The sequence below is a fragment of the Pezoporus flaviventris genome, unplaced genomic scaffold (assembly GCF_033815535.1).
Source record: "Pezoporus flaviventris isolate CSIRO_AGI_PZ_B2104156 unplaced genomic scaffold, CSIRO_AGI_Pfla_v1 ptg000035l, whole genome shotgun sequence".
NCBI lineage: Eukaryota > Metazoa > Chordata > Aves > Psittaciformes > Psittacidae > Pezoporus > Pezoporus flaviventris.
In genome coordinates, this window is record NW_026892583.1 from 11866790 (window position 1) to 11876908 (window position 10119).

General features: G+C 47.5%; 1 protein-coding gene and 1 long non-coding RNA gene across 8 annotated transcripts in view; one reads left to right on the forward strand and one right to left on the reverse strand.

The window, feature by feature from the left end:
- Positions 1 to 3267, forward strand: part of FBXO34 (F-box protein 34) — a 39878-nt gene extending 36611 nt beyond the window's left edge. For all 7 annotated transcript variants that reach the window (XM_061462571.1, XM_061462573.1, XM_061462572.1 and 4 more), the window contains one exon: positions 405 to 3267. In XM_061462571.1, the coding sequence (XP_061318555.1) occupies positions 405 to 2583 (2179 nt within the window). In that variant the 3' untranslated portion in view covers positions 2584 to 3267. The remainder of the gene's footprint in view (positions 1 to 404) is intronic.
- Positions 1 to 10119, reverse strand: part of LOC133273918 (uncharacterized) — a 376828-nt gene that overhangs the window by 81820 nt on the left and 284889 nt on the right. The gene's annotated exons all lie outside the window — the stretch shown is intronic.

Consider the following 10119-nt stretch of genomic DNA (forward strand, 5'->3'; position numbering starts at 1 on the left):
ATTTACCTGGTAGCTAATGTCAAGATACCCTTTTGACCCATGTCTACCTTACTAGTGGATTAAGAAACGAATGAACAGAAGGTTGGCTCTAACTCTAGAATGAACCACTGGCTATGTTTGCAGAGCAGATCTAACTTAAATGTTAGGATTTATCCTTGCAACTTCCTGGAAACATTTCTCTAACGGCAAGATCTCTGCTATCCTTAAGATTGTAATCTTACAAGTTTGCCAAGGGTGGATGCTGCAGCCTTGGTTGCAGCTTTTCCTTTCTCATGTGGTTCTTTTTTCATGTGGGCTGCTTGACACAGAGTAGGAGGCATGGTGGTGCCAGCTCTGGGCCACCTTCTCTAATTCCAGGCAGGCATGTTCTGCAACTGTAACTTCTCCCCTTTCTGTTTTTCTAGGGTTTCTGGTATGCACTTAAAGCCATATCTCAAGTTACAGAAGAAAGAGCGATCTCCAGAAATAAGCCAGGATTCCCTTAGAGGCCTGCCTATGAACCATCAGCGATCAGCACAAGAAGAAAAATACACCAACAACTGCACCAAACTGAGCGTTTTCCCAAAACCCTCCCTCGTGACTCCATCTCAAAAGCTTCTGGGGATTATTTATCCAAATACTATGTGCAATATGAATGGGAAAGGTCCAGCAGATGGTCCAAGTGCAAGGGAAAAGAATAATGCCCTATCTGCAACGATCCACCAGGGAGAAGAAGGGGAAGGGCCGCTGGATGTCTGGGCTGTAGTGAAGCCTGGCAATACTAAGGAGAAGATCGCATTCTTTGCAGCCCAGCAGTGCAGCAGCAACAACCGGCTCGGCTCCATGAAAATCAAAAGCACATGGGATATCGATGGAAGAACAGCGAAACGCAGGAAAAAATCGGTAGATCTTAAAAAAGCCAAAATTCAACTGGAAAGAATGAGAGAGACGAATGCCAGGTGCTCCCAGCCAGAGCCTTTTGCCTGTGGCATCGAGCACTGTTCAGTGCACTATGTGAACGAGAACGGTGAGGGTGTGTTCCCGGGCAGGTCCCTCTCGGTGATAGAGATGGTGGCCTTCCTGGAGCAACGAGCAAGTGCTTTACTGGTAGACTGTACGAAAACCTGCACGCCTGCTTCTGCTACAAGGCTGAGTACTCAGCCTAAAGGTGCACTTTCCAGCTCAGACCCTTTCTTTGCCGGGGCATGTGAGGCACATGTGGAGAGGGGGCCTTGCAGCAATAGTGAGCAGCAGCAGAGCGAGCCTGTGCGCGTGCTGGACATGGTGGCCAAGCTGGAGTCGGAGTGCCTGCGGCGCCAGAGTGAGCGGGAGGCTGGGAGCCTCTCGAGGAACAACAGCTTCCGCAGGAATGTTGGGAGGGTGCTCCTGGCAACTGGCACCCAGCCTGAGGGAGAGGTGGGGAAGGTCTCCTCTGGGGTCCTGGCCGAGGGGTCCGGCTTGGAGGAGGCAGGAGTAGAGGCTGGACATGGAGGACATTGTGGCCCTCTGGGTGATGCTGAATTGTGGAGTGGCACTGCTTCTTCTGGGCAGCCTTTTCCTTCTGGGCTGGATCCTCAGATGGAGAATGTGAATTCAGGACTTGCTCATGCAGTGTTGGCAATAACAGCTGGCAGGAGTGAATCTGAAATGCGAATTGAGCCTCCCAGACCTCTGCTGTCCACATGTCCGGCTGCTGCCAGGTTGCTCCCGGATTCCTTGCAGAGCAAGAACACGACTGTTGATTGTACATTGAAAGAGCCTGTAATTTTCCCAAAGCAGAGTCTGCATCCTGCTAGGAAGGAGCCCTTATGCATCAGTATATCGGTCACCAAGACCGAGAAAGGATGCAGGAAAGAGAAGCTCTCTATCTCCAGTTCTAGTGAAGATCCGCTCCCAGGGAGGCTGTTTTTTCTCCAGGCTGACCAGCCTGTGGCTCACGAGCAACAGCCGCTACAGGAAAGTACCCAAGAAAAGCCAGGAGAAATAGCCCAAAATGAAGAGGAGGATGCCTTGGCATCTGACAGATCATGCATCAGAAATGCTACAGAGCCATCTGCCCTTTCTGTTCCTCTGACAGAAGGGGCTTTGCAAGTACTTGATGCTTCCTGCTTGAAAAGGCAGGTTTCGCATGACTTTCTGGAGACCAGGTTTAAAATTCAGCAGCTTTTGGAGCCTCAGCAGTATATGGCCTTCTTGCCTCACCACATCATAGTGAAGATCTTTGGGTTGCTTCCTACTAGGAGTCTGGTTGCCTTAAAATGCACTTGCTACTACTTCAAGTTCATAATTGAATACTACAACATCAGGCCAGCAGACTCCCGCTGGGTCCGTGATCCCCGCTACAGAGAAGACCCTTGCAAGCAGTGCAAGAAGAAGTATGTGAAAGGGGACGTATCGCTGTGCCGGTGGCATCCCAAACCATACTGTCAAGCTTTACCCTATGGGCCGGGGTACTGGATGTGCTGTCACCGGTCCCAGAAGGGCATCCCGGGCTGTAAGTTGGGTCTTCATGACAATCATTGGGTTCCTGCCTGCCACAGCTTTAACCGTGCTATTCATAAGAAAACCAGAGGATCAGGAGCAGAAGTGGAAGAGGAATATTAGTGCACATACACTTTCCTGTGAGATTGTTTGGGGTAGGAGATTCTCATGCCTTGTGCTGTTTACAGTGTATATAATTGTCGTGTGTGTTTTTTTTTTTTTTCCACAGGGCTATGAAAACTGCACATACTTAAACACAAGAGCCTTTACCTTTTAGATTAAAGATAGCTTTTAGTCCATCTATGTAAATAACACTATGAAATCTAATTGTACATACAGAGTCTACAGCTGGCTGAACAACGTAATCACTACAATGCAGCTATGATAGTGTTGCGGCTATAGTTGTGTGTGTTTTTAAGTGTCTTGTTTCAAAATCTGTATATCCTGTATAATATATGAATGTTTCTGAGAAGAAACTCTAAATAGGTAAAGGTCAACTTGTTTAAAGAATCTGCAGACAACTTAACTGGACAACCTTAAAATTAGACTAGAAACAGATCCATTACAGTAGTGTGGCAGTGGAGAAAAAGAGAGGAATGTTATTGTGTAGTCAGAATATAAAAAGTTCTTGTCTACCTTACCCATGTTGTCTGTTTTTTGTTTGGCTTAGTTTGGTTTTTTGGTTCTGTTTGTTTTTTCCTTTTTTTTATTTTTTTTTTTTTTTACTTAACTGTGCATTCTGGATCTGCCTTACCAGATTTCCTCTTGTGTAATACTTACCCCAAAATAAAAATACTGTAAAACACATGGCAGAAACGTGGTGCTGTGCTGTAGTTTGGATGCGCAGTGTGCTTTCTATAGAAAACAAGGCCTCCTAATGAAAAAAAAAACAATCAAGAAAAAAACCCAGGCCTCTCTTACCTAGAGCAATTCCTTCTGTAACATTCACAATTCCTGGTTTTTCCCTTCCCTCCCATCAGCTGTGCATGCAGCAGAGGCATGACAGAGGCTTTTGTTTTCCAGAAAGCTGGTGCTAGGTGTGTGAAAGTCACAAAAATGCAGACTCTGTTTTGAGGACTTCTGCTGCTCAGCTCTGGTGTTGGCCCCTCGTGTGTGCCCTGGATACTCGAGGACCAAGTGTGGGACCAGAAGGATGGAAGCAGGGTTGCCTTGGCTTTGCTGTCTGCTAAGAGGAATCCTTGCAGCGCTTTGCCTTGCTCTGCTACAGCCTCTGGTCTCTTGGTTCAGAGGTGTGAGTCGGTGCTCCTTCCCAGGACAAGGATGGGCTCCTGACAGTCATCACTGCAGCTGGAGAAGGCAAAATCTCTGACCTGATGCAAGAAGAGCTGGTGCCACTGCTTCATGTGGCTCACCCTGAGCCCTTTTCTCTACCCTGCAAAGCCCACAGGAGCAGCAGCCTGGTGGGGTAGCTGTGCACCTGGCTCATCCCATTCTTGAACCTTCAGCCAACTGAGAAAGGATGCAGTGGCCAGGCTGAACCACCCACTTACCTCTGCTTCACCTGCATTTGCCTGTAATGCATTTGTGGTGGGATGGCATGGAGTGATTCATGCTGAGGACAGAGCGAGTTTGAAGATGGATGCTTTTATCCTTTCCATTAACAGCAAGAGAAAGAACTGAACCTTTTCAGCCAGAAATGTGGGTTTGGTGAGCTCAGGATGTTCACAGGAGATAAAAAAGGTACACTGTTCTGGTTTGTTATTTGTCAGTCTCTGCTTTACTTGCCTGCCACTCTGTGTGTTGGGCACCCCTCCTGTTGCTGCTCAGCCACCTCTGCAATGCAGCAGACAAGGGATGAAATTAGAAATCTAAGAGAAGGGTGCAGCTTGCCTCATAATCAGCTGTGAAGACGGAGAGGAAAAGCATGATCCTGTGTGGGTTTGTGACTTTTATTTTCTAATGGGGCACAGGCTGCACCTAAGGCTCGATCTGCTCCATTGGTTGCGCTGGGATGAGCGGCAGAACAGCTTGCTGGCAGTTGTTGCCTTGTTTAAACCCATCAGTATTAAAGGCTTTCAGCTTAATTTCAGTTAAGGAAGAGGGGAAAGAAACTGCTTTCCTGCCTCCCACCCAGTGCTGGAAAACTTGAGATAACCTGTGCCAGGCTGACAGCAGTGAGGCTGAAATAGAAGGAACAGAGGAAAATATTTTGCGTTTAGATAAAGGGCCAGTGAGGTGATTTTTTTGGTTGGGGTGTGGTTTTTCTGTGTTTTTTTATGGTTGGTTGTTGTTTTTTTTTGTTTGTTTTTTTTTGCAAGAGAGTGTAAGATTTTGGTCACCTTTGTTGAACAGAGAGCAGAACTTGGACTAAAATAATAATGGCATTAGGCTATTTTGTTCCTTGGAGCATCAAAATATGGAAGACGACTCGTGTTCTTCCCCTACTCCATCCTTGCCCTCCCCCCTAGGCAGGCTGAGGCACATGGTTTATTTTACACATTACTATGGGGCTTGCTGGAACTATCCTTATTGCACAGCAGTGCTGGTAAAAATTGCTTTACAGAACAAGCTTTTGCATCCAGCAGTGGGCTGGTTCTGAATGTAGCTGTGCTGAGCTGCCTGCAAGCTTCCCCCCCCCCTTAAAGTGCAGATTTGTTTTGTTAACACCAGCTTAGGGAGAACAGACAGGTCTGTTCAGCTTTTTTCTAAGAAGCAATTGGAGTAAAAAACCCAAAATCAACCAATTTTGGATTTACAGAATTGTGTTCAGAAGCACTGAGGACTTGCTGGTGCTGTGTGCTTGATGTCCCTGCCTGGGAGCGGTTGAAATGTCTGGACTGAATTTCCAGACATGCCTGTGAAGAAATCCAGTAACATTCCCATTGTTTCTAAGCTTCCAGTTTTCACCAAGCTCTGGGGGTCTCCTGGCATGGATGCTACTGAAAAAGCCACTGTGGCTGAGGCTTGTGGTTGGGCTCTTGCTCCATCCCACCCATTTCTACAGCAGCATTTCCCCTGTGCTGTGTTGCTGCTCCCTGCAAGGAGGCTCTGCAATACTTCATCTCACTGTTCTGCTCTGCTGTATTGGCCCCAGGTCAGACCTATAATTTCACTGATGCATCCAACCTCTGTCTCAAGTCCCGCTTCTTGCAATGTGGGAATGGTGCTGGAGCCTCGCCTTGGACTGTGTGTCTTCCCCAGCCTGCTATTCGGCTGGTCCAGGCAACCCAACTATGACTGGGATGTGGGCATTATGGGGCTGTGCTCCTGCCACAGCCCTGCCCTAGCAGAGGATGAAACCTCCTTCTGATGGCACCGCTTAAGCAGAAATGACCTCCGCAAGCTGTAGGCAGGAGCTGAGCTTGGAGCCAGGCTTGGCTTTGTGCACAGGCTGCTTTCCTGCATTGCCACAACTGTGACCAAGGCAATGAACCACTGCAGATGTGCACGCAGCAGCCCCAAGCAAACAGCAATCATGAGATATCAGTCCTTCCACCCAGGTAGCTGCCACAAAGAATTCAAATGGGGTGGGCTGTTAACCTCTGTGGCCTGCCAGGCCACCAGGTCCAGCAGGCAGACCCTTGTTCTTGCTGACTAATGCAGCCCTTTCCCATCCTTGTTGCTCAGACACACACTTGTTCAGGTAGTTACCTCCTTAGAAAGACAACATGCTTCCATCCTTCTGAAATGGCCTTGTGAAGAGGAGCATCTTCCCTTGCATTCAGGCTCACTACCTGCAGAAACAGTCACCCAGCAGAGGAGCAGTTCAAAGCCAGGCTTACACGAGTGGCATTTCAGTTTACATGTGTATGTATAGGGAAAGTCGTGTGTGTGTGTGTTTTGCAGGACTCCAGTACCTGCTCTAATGGATATGCAGTTATTTTATGTACAAGTATTTTTCTAGAATGGGTATTGCTTACTCTACCGCTGTATGATTGCACTGTAACAGGTCTGGTCCCTGTGATGCTTCAAAGGCTGGAACTGCTTGTGTACTTCCCCAGCACAGTTGAAAACAAACCACACAGAACTAACAATTATAAATATACAACTTAAAAAAAATACTGTTAAAGATTTATTGCAATAATACAATAAAATTTAGAAAAAAACCCAAACTGTTTGTGTTTAGTTACATCGAGTTCTGAAGTTGCAGAGGCCCAAAGTTTCTGCCGGTGACAAGCAACTCCTGGGTGTCCCACCTGAGCCCATATGAAGGCACCTGATTCTCAGCAGAGGGCTGAGCTCTCAGCATCAGGTTCTTCCTTGGCAGCTCAAATTGGCCACGCCAGATCGCTGCTCACAGACAAAAGTCATGGCCTGAACTGCACTTCCCGCATTCATGCTACGCAGAAGTGCTGTGTAAACTTGGTAGTCCGTCTTCAGGTATCTATAATTACAGATATTCCTGCCCTCCCTCCCCAGAACCACCTGGAAAACTAATACTGGCGACTGCACTCAAGGTGCACACGATTCTTCCCTAGCTACATATGTGCAAAACACTTTTTAAAAGAACAACCCCCAGTCTGTTACAAAAGATGAACAAAAGACCCATCCCGCTGCATCTGAATGCCCTTGCAGTGCTGGTGTGCACTCTAAGTGCGTGACAAATAAAATAGTTGGAAAACATGGTCATGTAGTATATGGCTTAAAGAAGTTTGTGTGTTGGGTTTTTCTTTCCCTAGTAAAGTAAATGACAGCGTACAAAGCTGAATCACGGCCTGATGTTTAAAGGCTTCAAAGTAGCATGAGAGGCAGCAATGAAAATGTGACTGAAATGCCTGTTAAAAACAAATGAAAAAACCCAAACATATTTATATGGCAGGGTCCAACAGAAAAAAAAATGGGGAATCAGAAAGGGTAGGACTGAGGGGGACATTACCTAACAAAATACATGCAGTGAGTGCAGAGTTAAGGGTCTTTGGTTTAAAAAAATTAAACCATTGACAACAGATTCACATCCCCAAAGAGCTGCCGTACAACAGGGAGCAGGGGTCTAGAGACAGGATGCTGAGCCAGCACCCCTGGCATGGAGCTCACTGGGATACACAGGCATTGGGTACCAAAACTGCTTTTCCACCCCATTCTTGGTGGGGACAGGAGGCAGCCATAGCTGGCCTGGAGCGCAACAGAGCAGAACCACCCCAGAATACTCCATGAGATGGCCGGGTAAGCCAGCCCCACAGCAGGGTTTCAAAGATTCAGGACACTGCCTGGTGGCAGGGATGTGGCTTGTGCATCACCTGCCGTGGCCTTGCGTGCCCCTGTTACGAGCTGCAGCACTGCAGGGATGCAACAGGGAAGCGTCGGAAGTCTTCCCTCTGGGAGGGATGGGAGGATGCTTTTACTTTAATTTACCCCGTGGAGAAGTACAACGTCCCAGCCATAGAAAATGTAAACCATACGTTGGCAGCCCCGCTGAGCAAACCCATCTTTATGTCATCCATACCGCAAGGCAGAGGAAGTGGAGGAGCACTTGCTAACAAATGCTTCTGTCAGTATCGCACCCCTGCAGTTTTACAAGCGAGCCACCAGCTGTGCTGTGGGCATTTCTGCAGTGAAATGAAATCAGCTTCTTGGCATTCAGTAAACAAGAAGAGAAACAACCCACCATCGACATAAAATAGAATAGGGTTTAAAACGCATGTAGTGTGTGACTTCATCAAATTAGCTCGAAATGAGGTTTTGCTAACAGTAAAAAGTGGCAACATGATGCTGTAACTGATGAATATTATTGCAACAACACAATCCTGTGTCTGCATCAAACGTGGGTCTAAGCTAAGAGAACATCCAGTGTTTCTTTGGTGTATGACATTGAGAGTAAAGAGCCTGTGTGCTTTGGACAGCACAACACAAAACTTCTAGACTACCTACCAATGGAAACAGCATGAAACAAGCCAGTTTTCTACAGCAAAACTGGATAAAAGTTCACAACTGAAGCTAAAACAAGAACAATTGGCTGTGTGAATTCCTCTCCGCACTGCTTCTTTGTATTAAAAATATGGCAACAGAGATTAGAAAACATGTTAAAAATGCAAAATTTTCATGTCCTGAATGACAAAAAATTAGAAATACGCATTTCTGCATTATGCAAGACAGATTTAAAACACACACAAACGGAAACCCTGTAAGCAGTTAAGAAAATGTGAACTGCATTTGCACCACTGTCCAGGCTGCACAGAGAGCAGCCTTCTCTCTGTATTCATCCTGATGCAAACACTTCAAAACCTGTTTCTTCTTTAGAAAGTAGAGCTGGAGGCTGACGAGTCCTTTTTCTTCAGGAGAATCATACAGAATCATAGAATAGTTAGGGTTGGAAAGGACCTTAAGATCATCTAGTTCCAATCCCACTGCCATGGGCAGGGACACCTCACACTAAACCATGCCACCCAAGGCTCTCTCCAACCTGGCTTTGAACACTGCCAGGGATGGAGCATTCACAACTTCCTTGGGCAACCCATTCCAGTGCCTCACCACCCTTACAGGAAAGAACTTCTTCCTTATATCCAATCTAAACTTCCACTGTTTAAGTTTTAACCCGTTACCCCTTGTCCTGTCACTACAGTCCCTAATGAAGAGTCCCTCCCCAGCATCCCCATAGGCCCCCTTCAGATACTGGAAGGCTGCTATGAGGTCTCCACGCAGCCTTCTCTTCTCCAGGCTGAACAGACCCAACTTCCTCAGCCTGTCTTCATACGGGAGGTGCTCCAGCCGCTGATCGTCCTCGTGGCCCTTCTCTGCACTTGTTCCAACAGTTCCATGTCCTTTTTATGTTGAGGACACCAGAACTGCACACAATACTCCAGGTGAGGTCTCACGAGAGAAGAGTAGAGGGGCAGGATCACCTCCTTTGACCTGCTGGTCACGCTCCTCTTGATGCGGCCCAGGATACAGTTGGAGTTCTGGGCTGCAAGCGCACACTGAAGCCGGCTCATGTTCATTTTCTCATCGACCAACACCCCCAAGTCCTTCTCCACAGGGCTGCTCTGAATCTCTTCTCTGCCCAACCTGCAGCTGTGCCTGGGATTGCTCTGACCCAGGTGTAGGACCTTGCACTTGGCATGGTTAAACTTCATGAGGTTGGCATCAGCCCACCTCACAAGCGTGTCAAGGTCCCTCTGGATGGCATTCCTTCCCTCCAGGGTATCAACCGAACCACACAGCTTGGTGTCATCGGCAAACTTGCTGAGGGCGCACTCAATCCCACTGTCCATGTCAGCGATGAAGATGTTGAACAAGACCGGTCCCAACACCGATCCCTGAGGGACACCACTCATTGCTGGTCTCCAGCTGGACATTGAGCCATTGACCACAACTCTGTGTGCGGCCATCCAGCCAGTTCTTTATCCACTGAGTGGTCCATCCATCAAATTGATGTCTCTCCAATTTAGAGACAAGGATGTTGTGTGGGACAGTGTCGAACGCTTTGCAGAAGTCCAGGTAGATGACATCAACTGCTCTATCCCTGTCCATCAGTTCTGTAGCCCCATCACAGAAGGCCACCAAATTGGTCAGGCAGGATTTCCCCTCAGTGAAGCCATGCTGGCTGTCACCAAGCACCTTGTTGATTTTCATGTACCTTAGCATGCCTTCCAGGAGAATCTGCTCCAAGATTTTGCCAGGCACAGAGGTGAGACTGACTGGTCTGTAACTCCCCAGGTACTCAACAATGCAGACAGAACCAAGACACAAAAGTGCCGTCAC